Here is a 15,412-nt window from a genome sequence, read left to right as displayed (position 1 = left end):
TCTAGCGAGATTGTTTGATTGTTTTCTTTTGAGGATGCCATCAAGTTTTGATGAAGACTATTTGCATTCATCACTTAATTAAGTACACCACATTGACCATCTAAAAAGCTTCATCTATCAACACCCCTCTTGTCACTACCATTTTAATCCTGAAATCACTCTCTTGTTCTTCTTCCCCTACAACAACCTTCAACTCATACATCAAGCCTGCAAATTAAGCCTACAAACGAATGGATCAGATATAATCAAGCCTGCAAATCAAGCCTCATGGAGTCCCAAAACTCCCACCATGACCATCATCGAGAACCTAGTAAGTGCTGATGATGAAGACGATCATGCGATAACCATCGATTTTGGCAAGATTCCGATACAGCGAAGGTTTGGGCATCCTCCTCCAGGTTCCATCTTCAAACCAAATTCTTTTGTGGCCCAATTAACCTGCCTCCTCCATCTCAACCACCACCTCCTCCTTTCCGACCCCGAACATCACCTCTGAGCTTCTCCTGGCAGAGCGGCTCTCCACCATTGCTGCCACCTTCACCGCCACCGCTATAGGGAATAATTGGGAATTAGGGTTGAAGGGGGTGGTGTGGATGATATTTTTTAGAAAAAATAGAAATGGGGTATACTCATAATTGTTATGTTTTTACCTGAGGTTTATTTAGATTATGGTGTATTTAGTTAAGTTGGGGGTGCAACTAGTCCACATCCAAGTTTTTCTTGTAGGAGGTCTTGGCGAAACTAAAGTTACTGTTTTATTCTGTCTTTTGATAAGCAGAACACAAAAAAAAAAAAAAAAAATCTTTTGACACCATATGATAAAGGAAACAGAATATACAGTTGGTAAGTGTTCCAAGGATGATTACATAAAAAAGCTAAATTGACTGAGGCAACTTTTCCTCCAAATTAAGTATTTTCCTTTAATAAGAAACCGAAGACCTCAGTACTCTTCATTCATGACTCCTAATCTTCCTAAACAATTAAGTAACCCTGGTATGCCCTTCTCTCCTTCCATATATCTTCAAAAATCTCCAAAGCTTATCAGTCAAAGATGGGTGCGCGTTTTTCTAAACACCCAAATCATCATAGTAAGAGAGTGAAAACTCTCGCGCCTCCCCATACTGAACCGGTCGAAATAGAACAGTCTAGCAACAATGCTAACACTGCCGAGACCCCTGTCTTCAACACTGCTAATGTGCCTCTCTTTACTTGCGATATCTGTGTTGAGTCAAGGCCTTTATCGGACTCTTTCAATGTGGAGGGATGTGTTCACTTCTACTGTACTCAGTGCATCGTCAATTATGTAGCTTCGAAGCTCGATGACAATGTCACGAGCATTCGGTGTCCAGTCTCTGCCTGTGATCGAGGAGTGTTGGGGCCCGATTACTGCCGCTTGATTCTCCCAAAAAAATTGTTTTACAGATGGGGAAATTCTCTTTGCGAGTCTGCCATTGATGGAGTCAGTAAATTTTACTGCCCTTATAAGGATTGCTCTGCATTGTCGATTCTTGAAGGAGGGGGGGTGGAGATTAAGAATTCATTGTGCACTGTGTGCGGAAGACATATTTGTGCGCAGTGTAAGGCACCTTGGCATGATGGAATTGATTGTGCCAAGTTTCAGAAACTGATAAAGAGTGGTGAAGATGACATGCTTAAGGAGATTGCCATGAGGAATAAGTGGAGGCGCTGCCCCAATTGCAAGTTCTACATACAAAAATCGAAGGGCTGCTACTATATGAGATGCAGGTTTGCTCGATTTTATATTATTTGCACTTTTGTTGTGATAGTTTTCTGGTTTCAAACCTTTTATATCAAACCTGATATGATTCTTGTATGTCTAGGCTTAGGGTTTGTGTTCTTTTTTTGTAGCAACTCAATTAGGATTAGGGTTTGGGTTTGGATTCTGATTGCGGGTAGGTTGATTTGAATATTGAACTCATGAATAACATCCGCTTAAGAAATTCCTTTCTACTTCTTGCCGTGTTAGTGCTGTAAAAATCTTGATTTTGGGAATATATTAGGCCTATTTGATCTCGCGCACAAAGCTCCAGCAACCACTGCCGGTGCAGCCATGCAGGGTCAAATAGTGTGATGCTTATTCTCTTAATCTCTTGTTGCATGACTCTGAGCTAGTGAGCTCTTAAAGGAAGCATAGGTTTTGCACCTACAATTTCTTGGTGAAGAAAATTGTGACCCTGGACGATGAAGTTGGATCAAATACCATATTATTGTTTGATTTTTGCCTGAGAATGATTTCATGGATATTTAAAAGTACTGGTGTAGGGCGTATAGGACGCGGATAGTACTTCAACAGAGATAGTTGTATACATAAGGTGGCTTCTGCAATCTACTAACAGTATTGGAGTCTTTATTTGCCGGTATTGTTGAGGATGCCTGTGAACCTTCTCCTAGTTTGATTTCCCGTCATTGCTGCAGTCTTATCAGAAGGGCTTTCCTGTAAAGTCCTACTAATATTTGAGTTTGTGTATTAGAGTCTGTTACTGCATTAAGATCTCGTTTGCGATGATCATTTGATTTTCACAATTAAGACATGATTTATATGTTTGATTGTTTCTGTTTGAATGATGGCAGGTGTGGATGTACATTCTGTTATAACTGCGGAACATGCCACAATAATCAGTCTCATCTTTGCCCAAACTGCAAAGTTTTTATATAGTCGCTGGTGCTTTAGGAGTTTTTAACACAATGCTAGATTTGATGGTGTAGAGGGAAGGAAAATGAAGTTTGGTTAGTAATGATTATTATAGAGGTGTGATAATATGATGAACCCTAAATTTTTATGAGGTATTTATTATGATCTTTTCATTACAGAGTCATATTTCCTCCATCTATCTTGCTCCTTGCGTTTTATATTACAGCTTTTCTTGTATCAAAAGTTACAGAAGTTCCATATCAAGGGAGCTCTGTTTGTCCCAGCTGAGTCAATTTAAATCAAAATCAGTAAAAAGTGGAAGGCTGCATCATACATATTCTAATCTTTCTTCCACATGGATGCCCAAATGCCACAAAACAGACACAGAATCACGTAATATATATATATATGTTTCTTACTTTAACCATTAAATAGTGAAAAATATATATAGAAAGAGAGTAGATAATTCTGTAAAGTTCACAAGAAACTTCCTGTAGAAACTGTAAAAAAATAAAATTAAATATAACACTTCAAATAGTAGTAATTTGTTACCTTTCTTAGTAACTCGCCACTCTTTCTCGGAAGCTTGGTGGATTCATAATTTTATGCCAAAATTTATTGTCTCCTATTATAGTTGTTCTCTGGTTTGGGGTTAGCTACCCCTAATTATAGTTGCTTTGGCTTCTATCTTGGTTTTTTCTTTGTTTTCGGAGGTCCTTATTTTCTCCAATTACCGGTGGCTTTTGGGGTCAATAAAAGACTGAGATGAAAGAACATAAAAAAACCCAAATTCAAGCCCCCTTACCCCGCAAGAATACCAATTTTTCCATAAGTTCATTTCGTATACGCATTGATAATTCTAATTTAGGTCTCTAATTTTAGTACTTTTGGTAATTTGGTACTCAAAATAAATAGTCAGAGGGAAAAGGGCTTTTAACTTAATTATTTGTTATTTGGTTTTTGAACTACTAATATTTTCATTAAAGTTACTGGGTCTTAACCAATAATCAAACCTGCTGAAACTAAGGTTCGGCTCATTAAGCCCACTGATTAGCCCATGCCTCAACTATGGCCTGGATTATTGAGCCCACTAAATTCAGCCCATCGGTTACCATAGCCTACATAATACATAGGTCGAGGTCGGCGCCTCGTGGGTGTTCGTGTTCGGTGCTTTACACGTGTCATTTTGACATCGACGTTTGTTGATTCGGTTTTGTAATCTACCGTGGTGTCACGTTTTTGTACAGTAACAGAGTTCGATTGAAGCTTCGCATCGCATTCATTGTTTTACAGAAGGAAGAGGGAAGAGAGATGTGTGGGGGAGCTAGAATCTCGGACTTCGTTCCGGCGAGCGGAGGTCGCCGCCGACTCTCCGCCATTTCTCGGCGCTCTGAGTCCAAGAAGAGCTATTGCGACAAGGTTACGAGTTACAGGTTTAGGTCTTTGAGCTCCGAGATTTATGGCCAAGATGAAGATTTCGAGGCTGCTTTCAGGGAATTCAAGGACGACTCTGATCTTGACTATGCTGATGTTGACAAAGATGGAGAAGAAGAACATGAAGAAGAATTGGGGTTTCGCTCATCTGGGTTTTCTCACAAAGCTCCTTTTTCTCTTGGTAATTTCAAGCATCTCCTCCTTTAAATCATATTTATCTTCAATTTGACTAGTTTTAATAATTTGAGCTTTTCTATTTGCTTCCCTTTCGCTTTATTGATTTTTTTTCCCAATCTCGAGTTGTGGAATCTTCACTTTTGATTGAACCAGACCTGTTGCATTTTTGTGTGTTGAGCTAGAAAATTTCATATCTGTTAATTGAAATTGCTTCACTTTGTATTGGGTGTTTGCCAACTCTCTCTAATTTACCCGAACCAAAAGAGGAAAGTGGGTTTTTTTAGGGTTTAAACAATATCACGATCATGAATTTGACGATTTTTTTTTTCCTTAAATTTTTGTTCAGCATTTTGTCTGTTACGGCTGGTAAAATCCAAACTGAAATTAACAACTAGATTAATTCCCAAGTTCTACGGCTGTTACACTCATACATGTGTGTCTTCCTTTGGTGAATTTATTTTATAGACTTTTGTTGGATACTTATGTGTATTTTTATGCTGTGAAACGATTTGGATTATGACTTTCTTAGTTACTGGAGGCTCAAAAGTTGATTCTGTGGAACCTGTTGGGTCTGTAGGTTCAAAAGTTGTCAAGTCTGTGGAACCGGCTAAGTCTGCAGTTAAATCTGTAAAGATGAAGAGGAAAAGCCAATATCGAGGAATTAGAATGCGGCCATGGGGGAAATGGGCAGCTGAAATCAGAGACCCAAAAAAGGGGGTTAGGGTTTGGCTTGGAAGCTTTAATACGCCTGAGGAAGCTGCAAGGGCTTATGATGCTGAAGCACACAAGATAAGGGGTGATAAGGCTAAGCTGAATTTCCCTGAAGTTACTCAACGGACTGATCAAGGGCTCTCCACAAAGCCAAGTTCCAAGAAATCTCGCTCCAAGTCTAAATCCTCTGAGAGATTGAGTCTAAACCATGATAGCAACTCAGTGAATTGTTCTGTTTTCAAATTTCAAAGTGCTGTGGGAATTCCTGAAGATAATACTTCAATATGGACGTTGAAGCACATGGACTCATTTCCTGCTACTGAGGATGCAATTCAGCCGAAACCATATGTTCCTTCTGATGGGGGCACCGCTTGTTTTAGTTCAGAACAAGGGAGCAATACCTTGCACTGCTCTGGTTTTGGTTGGGGAGATTATGAAGAGAGAAGTCCAGAGATCTCATCAGTAGCATCAAACATTGGAAAATTTGAAGAAGCTGCAATTGCTGGAGGCGACAACCAACCAAAGAAGAAAGTGAAGATTGACGACACCAAGGATGTGGTGCCGGAAGAGCTCTCTCATTTTGATCCCCCAATGTCCTCACCAATTCCTTGTTTAGAAGGTAGTTGGGATACAATTTTTTGGGAGCTTGATGGATCTCTGGAGTTTTTACGAGAATCCTGTGTTTGAGGGCACTTGGTGAGAAAAACCCTGCTTTGTGACGGACTGACGGATGGTGTGCGGTGTGAATCCTTTAGATTGGGAGATACACAGCTCCGTCGTACACTGGCTACAGTGAAGATGGAGGGCATAATAAGAGAGAATGAGGTCGGATTGGGAAGAACTTCACAGTTCCTGTTTTGAAGTGAAACAACTTGCAACTGTATGTTTTACACGTTATTACATTACAGCTCTATTATTATCTTGTGATGGTGGGATTTTATTGTTACTCTGATTTTATCAGTTTTTAAGAAGACGAGTAATGAGCTTGTCATAAATAATCACTTCATGGTGAAACTAGAATTCTTGAGAAACGGGAAAGAACAAAAAAAAAACTAGAAATCTTGAATAAGCCCGGCTCAAGAAAAGCTTACATTTGCTTTTCTGTGGGTAAGGCCCATTGATTAGCAAAAGGACGGGCGGGCTCCCGGCTCGAAACTCTGCCCCGGACTGCTGTTAAGCTGTCCAAGCCCACCATTAGCTCCGTAATGTAAGCGGCCCAACATGATTGACTAGTGAGACAGCCCATTTAAAAACTTCAAAAATTAGTCCACATAGATAGGAAATTTCTGTACTCCTTCAGGTTCTTTTCTGTGTTTGTCATAAAACCTTCAAAATTTTAAGCTGATGGACTACAATTACTTCTCCTTCAAGAGTACATTTTGTGGGGGTGGGCGGCGGCCTTCTTATGCTCTGTCTGTCATCCATATATGTAGACAACAATAGAATACAATACAATAATTACATTCCTAATACATGCCTTCCCTTGCACATTCTCATAAAAATATAGTGATAAGAAAGTGAGATTTTAGAGGTAGATCCCAAGAATGCGAAGATTTATGAATATCCATTCGCAGTTCTCTGAGATTTCTTCTTGACATTTGAGATGCTGCAGTGTGGACATATATATTCAAGTCCATCTGTTTTAGCATAGTCCTGCATCAATGACCATAAAAAAGGTAACTCTTATGGCATCATATCCGATTTATTTTGGATCTCAAAACAACATAGAGAGAAACTACAAGTACGCCGGAATCATTCATGGCCAACTGCATAATCTATATTCAATATCCGACATATCTTAGGAATGATAAGAACAAAGGGCAAAGCAGAAATACCTTAAAGGCGCCGAGCCCTTGCCGTCTATCACACCCAAAGTGTGCCCACTCACCACATATTCCGCAGTTCACCCAATCACCTGCTGCGCTACTGTTGAAAACATGCAAATTCAATTGTCAATGCTGAATGCACTTTCATATTCATCTCTCTGAAGAGAGGGAATCATGCAGAGTGTTTGCACAGAGAGAGAGAGAGAGACCTGTGACACAACAAGCAGCATTCCCCATCAACATCATCATGTGCCAATTCATATTCCAGAAGGTAAGTTTCATAATGTCTTTTTAGTGTGTTGCCAACACCCTAAAACAGATAGAAGCAAGAAGTCACACTAAGAATACAATATCCAGAGAAAGCAATGATTAACAAGCCAACAACAACTATCACAATTTCAGTACATTTAATGCATAAATGACTCAAAGTTAGCTTATATATATATTGTAACCAACCTTGAATTTATCAAGCCAATGCAACAAATTAGAGGGGAAATGAACATAAATGAGAAGTCAGAAGCCATACAGTCATTCTATTGGTTAAGGTGTGATTACGCATCTTTGAAAAAACTTGTCCCTTCCAATTGATTCCATTCCCAACATGAAAGCCTCCCCTTGAAACCACCTGAAGGCAAAGTATATTAGACTGATCTCTAGGCCAATTTTCAAACATTTTCCAGCAAATCAAAGAGTTTACCTCTCTATACAAGTTGAAGAGGTCAAGGCGTTTTGCATTTAAAATGGCATCTGGAAACTCAGCTAGCCCACCTTGAGGAACAAGACGAGTATGCCCACGAAGTATCAGAAATTGCATCACATCCATCATAAATTCCTCCTGCAAAACCAGATAAGGGTATGTTGAAATGAAAAGAAGAAACCGAATGGAATCACTAAAAGAGTTTGTCGCATCGAGAGGTATTATTTTAACACCCAGGTCGTTTTATCAGAATCTCACAGCCAGTAGGATTACAGTTAGTACTGGGGGTCAAAAAGATAACCTCATTATTCCATTTGTTTGGTAAATGGAAATGGGGAAAACCCTCTACCGATGAAGTTGCTGATATACAATGGCAGGGCAAAATGGGGAAAACATCACAGCCTAACGAAATTCACAAAGGAAACTATGAAAAAATACTAGACGCAAGGAGGCGATTTCACAAGATTTGGTGAAGTGTATTCGATCTTCAAGCAGAAGATTTCAATAATCAAAGAAGTTCAAAAGAGAAATCCATACTCATGAGAACAATAGAGAATCCCTAAGTTAAAGCTAAAGCATATGCGAGGCCGAAGAATCAAAGTTCCAGATCTTGTCCATAAATTAGTTGAAATCCACTATATGGACTATCCTACATCATTCATTCCAGTTTAAAGATACACTCTATACGAATGCTATGGTATCAAGTATCAACCAATTTTCACTGGTATTCGATTGGGCTACCCCTACCCCAGATCAAAAAAATTCAAATAAAATGGAAATTTGAAGTAAATATGAACAGCACAGCAAAACCTATGAAATATCCACATAAAAAGCAAATTAAAAAGAGTCTGATAAAGCAGGGAAAAAAACTCACCTCCGAGCACATCTGTATTGGTGCTCTGCCACAACCGTGCTTCTTCAAAGGTAGAGGATTCAACGAAATAATATGCTGAGCCTTAAAAGAGCTTGACAATGACTTCCGATGTGCGACTGGAGCAGGGACATGCTTTGCCGGGGCAACAGGCAAGTTGACTTTTACTTGGTTCCCATCGTATCTTTCACCCTCCGCAAATCCAGCGAAAGATAACCTCTTATGTCCTCGAGTGTGTGGAATTGGTCTTAATGCAGCAACATTGAGTTTTTGTCTAACGTTTCCTCCATTTCGACCTTCCAGGCCATTACCATTCAAGGGTTTGGATTCTTGGCATGGCTCAGATCTTTTGCGGCAAGGTGCAGGTGGCATCCACCAGCTAGGGGACTTACTGAGGAAAGAATTATTTGCATGAAGCTCCTTACCCTGTCTTGTACAAAAATAAAGCAGTCTTTCCGCATCATCCTTTTCAAAAGAAGCAACTGACAAGCCTTGAATGCTAGCAATTCCTAGCATAACTAGGCTACGGTAAGATACATCTGGTGCAAGTTGCCTCAAAACCTGTAATGGCATTCAAATAGTCACATATGCAAATACACCTAAAACAGCACTAAAATCATAGCAAAAGCTTTCGTTAGTTAATACTTTACAAAATCTTTCTCATAGCTTAAAGCCAACCCCTATGAGAACTTTGTTGTTGAAACATCTTCCGTTCAACAATATATATTTTTTTAAAATGTCATTAACTCCTGCCTAAGCACTCTACCGCAACTAATTGTTCCTATATCAGTATCAAGATAAACCACAAGCAAAAAGGAATAGAATACAATAATACCACAAGTAACTCTTTTTAAACCACACGGGGTTAATTTGCTTCAGTGGCCACAAAACAAAATCGCCTTTTTAAAATTTTAAAAAATCTTCCACCAAACAAAAAGAGAGACAACAATCCCAAGTTCTCAAACAAAAGAAATAACTAAACAATAAACTAAGAGGTGGGGGGAAGTATTATTAAACATGTCTTATGGGGAAATCAAATTCCATTAGCAGAAAAGTATGTAGAAGATACCTGTGAAGCCCATGTGGGAACCTTCATATGAACTTCAAATAAACTTGCACCACAGGCAATAGAAGCAGACTTTCTTGGTTCAGATGAAGGCAATTTGCCTTCGTCACAGCTAGGTAATGCATGAACTAGCTGACTCTTCTCGATAAGCTCATTTTTAATATGATTCTCCAAAAGCTGAGACAAAGTAGTGAAGGACGCAAAAGTTTACAATCACATTCAAGAAGATAACAAGCAAGCACGCGCGCACACACACCCCAGTTGTCAGAGTTTGTACTTACCTGGTCATTAAAGTAAGTCTGTGCACTACCAGAAACCAAAAGTGATACGTGTGCAGAACTGCAGGTCGATACATCACATCGCATGGTCACTACCCCACGAGAAAATGTCCCAGCCTGAAGAGGTGGCGGTGGAGCGCTGCAAGTTTACATTCTCAAAGGTGAGCAAATAATAATTTACAAGAATTAAACAAAAATAACTTTAAAAGATACCTCGAGAACAATGAAACAAAGCCCAAGCATTGAAAAAAAAAAACAGCATAAATAATTCAAATAATGGTTAAGAATAGAGTAACTAGTGAAACCCAATTCCACTACAAAAAAAAGGGAATAAAACATAGAAAGTGTGAAGGGCTTAAGTTCATTCAATACCTTGTTCGATTGTGAAGTTTACTCCCACGGATCTGGCAAACACAAGAAAGACAAAAAAAAAAAAAAGATTAGTGTAAAAGGAGGGGGAACCAGCAAAAATGACTATAGAAACTACACATAAATATCTTAAAAAGTTTCCGTGAAAAATTCTTTAGATAATGAAACCATTAATACAAATAAACAATATATGACTAATGAAACAACTTCAATGTCGGCAGAAAAAAAAAGAAAAGAAACTGTAGCTCATTCACAGGATCTTGAGCCTTTCCAGCGGAAGCATCATCAACCTTGCCTCTTTATTCAAGTATTATGGCACATAATTTAAATTGGAAGTATTTCACTTCAGCCATAATTTAAATTTAACACCATCGAGCATCAAGACACAAGAAAGGAACTGTAAACAAACTACATGCGGAACTTAAGACTCAATCTTAGAAAATCTCGATCAAGCTTACTTCTATATTCAAAAGGGCATTGAGTCCATCCTCCAATGATCCCAACAAGAAGGCATCCTGAAAAGAATATAGCTTGTAAACAGAATATATTATGATAATGGTACCATTTAATTATATAGATGAGAAACAAACATACCAAAGTGCATGGTATGCCACAGACAAGAAACCTCATGCTCACATCTTCGCCATATATCTTTATAGCAGGAAGGGATCCTGGAGATCTTTCTTCTCCCTCCAAATCTTCCTCCAGGGGACCAATATCAATCTTAGGAGGGTCCCCAAACAAGTATGGTCCAGGCTGCCCGTTAGTCTTCAGGCTACTTGAAGATAATACATTGTTGTTTCGAATGTAGTAGAGCCTAAAAGATGCATGAGCGAATTGGAACGCATCCCATGTATGGCTGCACGAACTGAAAATAGAAGAAACAAGAATGGTAATTCCATTACCAACTTAAGAAATGTCAGATAAATATAAATGTCCTGTGACAAATAGCCACTAGCATCCAGAGGGGAAAAAAAAAGTCTACACATGCTGATAGGTAAAACCAATCCTGTCAATAAAGGAATCACCACAAATGAAGTAAATTTTCAAGCAAACTTGGCCTATTAAAGAAAAAATAGATGATCATACCTTTGTACAACTGACAGAATTGCCTGACGAAAATGGCAAGCCGCATAACATGAAAATGCATTTTTCCAGTATATGACATAAGGAACACCCTGACAAAAAGCAATTATAGGGTCATGTTCCCTACTTCAAAAAAGTCAAGGGTAGTCCAAGTTCAAAAGAAATTATCAACTATTTACATCTTGAATCCTCCAAAACCAATATAACCTTAGAACGAAGTGCCTCTGCCAACTTTTCACCGTTTGGGATCTCCAAATAAACCTGGTCACAACATTTGAGAGTGTTAAACAAAATGTCATAACTGACTGCACCAAGTTTAATAGAAGCTATAATTAACGCTAGTAAGTCAATAACACCTTAAGGATAATGAATAATTGAGTGCTAGAGCCTACTCCTACTGTAAGGAAGCTGATTAAAATAAATTCCATCAGAAAATCATGCTATACCTTACAGGGCAAAGTAAATTGTGAAAACGCACAGGGCATTCTACGTAGCAAATGTATCTATGTGCATCATAATTGCTAAAAGTTGTTAAATGTCACTAAGAGCTAAACATGTATCAAAACTAAATGCATCACCAATTATGGACAGCTAATAACTAAGGATTCTGATTTATAGGGAGGTATAAAAGAGTATGGGGGCGGAGCATAGCACAAAGGCATAGACTTTTTCTTCACAATGGGCATGCCAAAATAAATCCGTGAGGGAAAAGATAAACTGCATATAAACATTCATGTATATCACTTGCCCTCAACACCAAAATCAAAGTGTATGGAACCTCTCCATAAAGAGTACACCATACAGGCAAACCATCACCTACAAACACTAGTATCACTTAAACGGTTAAACCTAATGTGCACCAAGGAGAACCTAAAAATGACGTGTGGATACTAAACACTCACAGTGGTGGGCAATGTGGATCCAAAGAGCTCACATATGGCCTCCGAAGTAGTTAACTCAAAATCTCCCCATCGAAGAGATCCAATATCTTCACTATCTTCAATTTGCTCTCCTTGCAAGTAAACAATATTTGGTTCCAATGATTCAAGTACTCGTTGGAACTCATCAATACTTGGATTGGTCAAAACCTGTACCTGCATTTGAAACGTAGAGAGACGCAACTGAGAGAACCTAAGGAATAAAAATTCTGCCACATTCCAAACACTAATGCTAATTAAGCAACACAAGATAAAATTTACAAACCTCAAGGCGTCCAGAAGAAGCTAGCTGCGGGAATGGGTATCTGGGCTTGTCATCAGAAATTGACGGCTTCTGCTTATTACCTGGGATCTTGCCACAAAAAACTGCGAGCATACTACAATGACTCCTCGCAGGACCCTGAGCATGAAACATCATGCGCACATGCCAGAGACCACCGAAATTGTTCACAGAAAAATTACAAAGAATAAAGAAATCCAAACGCCGTGGTACCAAATACCAATGCCTCAATATGGATGGAAGAACGATCAAATCAAAATTCTGAAACTTTCTCCGAATCTAAAAGCATCTCAAATCAATAACTCACCAAGAAAGCACTCTTATTGTATCCAGAGAAACCTGGAACTGCAAAAATTGAAGAAAACAAAGAGAACGGAGAAAAACCCAGAAACAAAATCGAAGCAAGAATTAAGAAGGGTAAAGTCCAGAAACCCTAGAGACTACAAAGACCGATATAAATCTCGAAACGAAAAAAAGTACGCATCTTTTCACTTCGAAAAATAAAAATCCTCTGTTAAAAACAAATTATAAATAAATTAAATTAAGTTGTGAAGAAAGTCGAGGTTATCAAAAAATTAGCCAGTCGCCAAAGGAAACAGATTCCGATCAAGTCAAGTCAAAACAAAACACGCCTGTAAAAACCTTTGATGATTTGATTCTTTAACTTTGACAACCAAGAAAATAACCCGTAAACAACCAAATCCGAAAACCCAATTTGACCGAAACACAAATGGGGATTGATCTCTCACATTTGATTGGGCTAACTTTTCAAAGCGGATAGATTAACCTATGACTGGAATACTAACAACCTGTTACTTATCGTACTCAAAAAGAAATATACAATGCACGATTTCTTAGAGAAAATTAAAATTTAAGGTACGAAACTTTGTAGTTGTTGTTGCTCTTTGTGCTTTATGTGTCTTTTTCTGTTGTTCTTGAGATTTCTGGGGAAGGAATAAGAGGTAGTACTAGTAGTGCAATCAAGATTTTTCTCAAAAGGGTACGATTGTTTTGTTGGGTTTGGATTTGGGATTGGTTTCTTCTTTTTTTCTTTTCATCTTCTTTGTGTTTGAAGTTGGATTTGGACACCCAGCATCGAAGAACCCTGGCATGTTGAATCATGATCGTCATCATCAAAATCAATTACTATATCTTATTGTCACCAATTCTCACTGTGGTATGTGTATATCAGTATATATGTATATGTATTGTTCTTTGGTTGTGATGTTGATCCAAAAAGGGTTGATCTTGACCATAATCATGTTACCATCATGGACACTCTCTCTTTGAAGACTCCACCTTCCAACGGGATAATGGAGACTCTGTTAGGGTGGTGCGTTTGGTATTGAGCCAAGCTAAGCCAAGCCTCTGGGCCTCCTGAGCCCAATCAAGTCTGTGAGCCTGTTGATATATGGGTTTGGATCCATCTTTTGCTGATCCAGCCATCCAGGTGTGTAGGTCAACTTGGACGCATATTTGGGCCTTGAGCTACACTTGCGTAATTGAGTCTCTGTAGTTTTAGTTTATACCCCTTTATCAATTGTTATAATTTCACGAAATTCAATCCATTTGAGGTATTGTATGTTATGACCCAAAGTCTGCTAGCACGGTTTTATTCTTTAATAAATGTGGTTCAAGTGTTTTGAGATATGTCTAAACTTATAAATCACATGGTTAGTGTTTACTAAACTGACATTAGACATTTTAAGTCTTACACTAATCGAGAGACTTTTTTGTTTTGTTGTCTTATTTTAATTCCCAACTCTTATTAATTCCAAACATAACCAATCGGAAACCTTTTGTTGATTATTAGTTTATTTTTCCTCCGATATTTCAATTGGATAGTAAAAAAAAAATGTGTGATCATATTTAGAAAGAAAAGATGTTGCAACTTGCAACATGATAAAGAATATTAATATTCTCATGACAAGGCACTTAAGCAAAGTAAAAACCATGAAACATTGCATATGCATGACTAAACAATTTAAAAATCACCTATCAAAAAATCATAATTGCAAATCACAAAAAATTCATGATGAAGGAAGTGAGTTTTATAATTGAACAAAAATTTAAATTTCACTCCGGTAACTACTAGCAGATCAAAATATGGAAAGCCGTTTAAAAGGGTTTTCCTGCCTTTGTGGGTATTACCGTTAGAGAGAAACAAAAACCCTAGGTGTAAAGCTTGTACCTATTCCTTCGATCAGGTGTGTTGACACCCAATCCCTCTTAATCAACGAAATACCTTGTCAATCTGTGGTAAATTCTACTGGAATTTTTTGTGGTTAACAGAGCCATGTCACGGTGCTTTCTTTACCCGCCTCCGGGGTATGTGAGGAGCCATTCTGGTGGTTTGGCCTTGTCCGAATCGATTGAGAAGAAGCGGCGGAGGCGAGAGAGGAGGAAGGAGAAGAAAGAACGTAGTAAGAAGGGAATATTCTTTGATATTGATGACGATACAGTGAAAAAGCACAACGGTGGGTACATATCGGAGTTGAAAGTAGAAGAACAAGAAGTTGAGCAATCAGAGATGAGTAGTCTGACCGAAGAACATGAGCAGACTGTCTCGTCTGATGGACCACAGAGTAGCAAAAAGAGGAAAGCCTCATCATCGTCGAATGGCAGTGATCACGAAGAGAACATTAATACTGTTCGGAGGATTAAATCGACCTTGCGAAAGCACAAAGAACAATGTTGTTCGGAGGATTTAGTCAAAGTTCCTGCTCCTACTCTGGACGATATAATAAGTCCCAATTCGAGGCAGAAAGCAGCATCTCTGTACAGAGATTTCATTGAAGAGTGGTTTTCACAGAGTTTGGATGCTGAAGATTGGCTTCTCAGTTCAAAAAGAATTGCAGAATCCCCTAATGTTGCCAGTCTATGGCCCAGTGCCCGTTACATACCTGAGGCTGATGTATTTGCTCTCCCTTTTACTCTTCCATTTTGATAGAAGAACATAAACATGTATGATTCCACTGGATCACACTGTTTTAGGGTTGTTTTTCATGTTCATAAATGTAAAACAG

The 15,412-nt window shown here is 38.5% G+C and overlaps 4 protein-coding genes across 4 annotated transcripts; 3 read left to right on the top strand and 1 right to left on the bottom strand.

Annotated features, from left to right (window-relative positions):
• The first annotated feature begins 988 nt into the window (after window positions 1-988).
• LOC119995829 (probable E3 ubiquitin-protein ligase RNF144A-A) lies at window positions 989-2,799 on the top strand. The gene is made up of 2 exons (XM_038842284.1): window positions 989-1,746; window positions 2,593-2,799. The coding sequence occupies exons 1-2, from the start codon at window positions 1,052-1,054 to the stop codon at window positions 2,675-2,677; spliced, it is 780 nt and encodes a 259-aa protein (XP_038698212.1). The 5' UTR covers window positions 989-1,051; the 3' UTR covers window positions 2,678-2,799.
• A 1,087-nt stretch (window positions 2,800-3,886) lies between these two features.
• LOC119997059 (ethylene-responsive transcription factor RAP2-12-like) lies at window positions 3,887-5,921 on the top strand. Its single transcript, XM_038843836.1, has 2 exons — window positions 3,887-4,268; window positions 4,794-5,921. The coding sequence occupies exons 1-2, from the start codon at window positions 3,965-3,967 to the stop codon at window positions 5,660-5,662; spliced, it is 1,173 nt and encodes a 390-aa protein (XP_038699764.1). The 5' UTR covers window positions 3,887-3,964; the 3' UTR covers window positions 5,663-5,921.
• Window positions 5,922-6,251: 330 nt separating this feature from the next.
• LOC119997058 (AT-rich interactive domain-containing protein 4-like) lies at window positions 6,252-13,880 on the bottom strand. The gene is made up of 15 exons (XM_038843834.1): window positions 12,372-13,880; window positions 12,071-12,262; window positions 11,376-11,429; window positions 11,172-11,260; window positions 10,677-10,950; window positions 10,541-10,597; window positions 10,086-10,117; window positions 9,717-9,852; window positions 9,439-9,612; window positions 8,373-8,930; window positions 7,499-7,636; window positions 7,328-7,426; window positions 7,011-7,111; window positions 6,811-6,901; window positions 6,252-6,628 (listed from the first exon to the last, which is right to left on the bottom strand). Exons 1-15 carry the CDS (start codon window positions 12,522-12,524, stop codon window positions 6,530-6,532), a joined length of 2,247 nt encoding a protein of 748 aa, XP_038699762.1. The 5' UTR covers window positions 12,525-13,880; the 3' UTR covers window positions 6,252-6,529.
• On the top strand, window positions 13,798-15,333 carry LOC119996790. Its single transcript, XM_038843586.1, has 2 exons — window positions 13,798-13,898; window positions 14,679-15,333. The coding sequence occupies exons 1-2, from the start codon at window positions 13,798-13,800 to the stop codon at window positions 15,331-15,333; spliced, it is 756 nt and encodes a 251-aa protein (XP_038699514.1).
• Window positions 15,334-15,412: the final 79 nt, after the last annotated feature.

The sequence above is a fragment of the Tripterygium wilfordii genome, chromosome 4 (genome assembly GCF_013401445.1).
Source record: "Tripterygium wilfordii isolate XIE 37 chromosome 4, ASM1340144v1, whole genome shotgun sequence".
NCBI lineage: Eukaryota > Viridiplantae > Streptophyta > Magnoliopsida > Celastrales > Celastraceae > Tripterygium > Tripterygium wilfordii.
Note: the sequence above shows the minus strand (reverse complement) of the source record. Positions and strands in the feature narration are given on the sequence as shown.

What these genes read in the sequence shown, in the direction of transcription:
- LOC119995829 (XM_038842284.1), top strand. Translation starts at nt 1,052, where the DNA reads ATGGGTGCGCGTTTTTCTAAACACCCAAATCATCATAGTAAGAGAGTG. An exon ending in TGCTACTATATGAGATGCAG is followed by an intron (nt 1,747 to 2,592) that starts GTTTGCTCGATT and finishes GAATGATGGCAG; the next exon opens with GTGTGGATGTACATTCTGTT.
- LOC119997059 (XM_038843836.1), top strand. Translation starts at nt 3,965, where the DNA reads ATGTGTGGGGGAGCTAGAATCTCGGACTTCGTTCCGGCGAGCGGAGGT. An exon ending in CAAAGCTCCTTTTTCTCTTG is followed by an intron (nt 4,269 to 4,793) that starts GTAATTTCAAGC and finishes TGACTTTCTTAG; the next exon opens with TTACTGGAGGCTCAAAAGTT.
- LOC119997058 (XM_038843834.1), bottom strand. Translation starts at nt 12,524, where the DNA reads ATGATGTTTCATGCTCAGGGTCCTGCGAGGAGTCATTGTAGTATGCTC. An exon ending in ATGCCCTTTTGAATATAGAA is followed by an intron (nt 10,118 to 10,540) that starts GTAAGCTTGATC and finishes TGTGTTTGCCAG; the next exon opens with ATCCGTGGGAGTAAACTTCA. An exon ending in AAACTTCACAATCGAACAAG is followed by an intron (nt 9,853 to 10,085) that starts GTATTGAATGAA and finishes GTAAACTTGCAG; the next exon opens with CGCTCCACCGCCACCTCTTC.
- LOC119996790 (XM_038843586.1), top strand. Translation starts at nt 13,798, where the DNA reads ATGGGTTTGGATCCATCTTTTGCTGATCCAGCCATCCAGGTGTGTAGG. An exon ending in ACTTGCGTAATTGAGTCTCT is followed by an intron (nt 13,899 to 14,678) that starts GTAGTTTTAGTT and finishes TGTGGTTAACAG; the next exon opens with AGCCATGTCACGGTGCTTTC.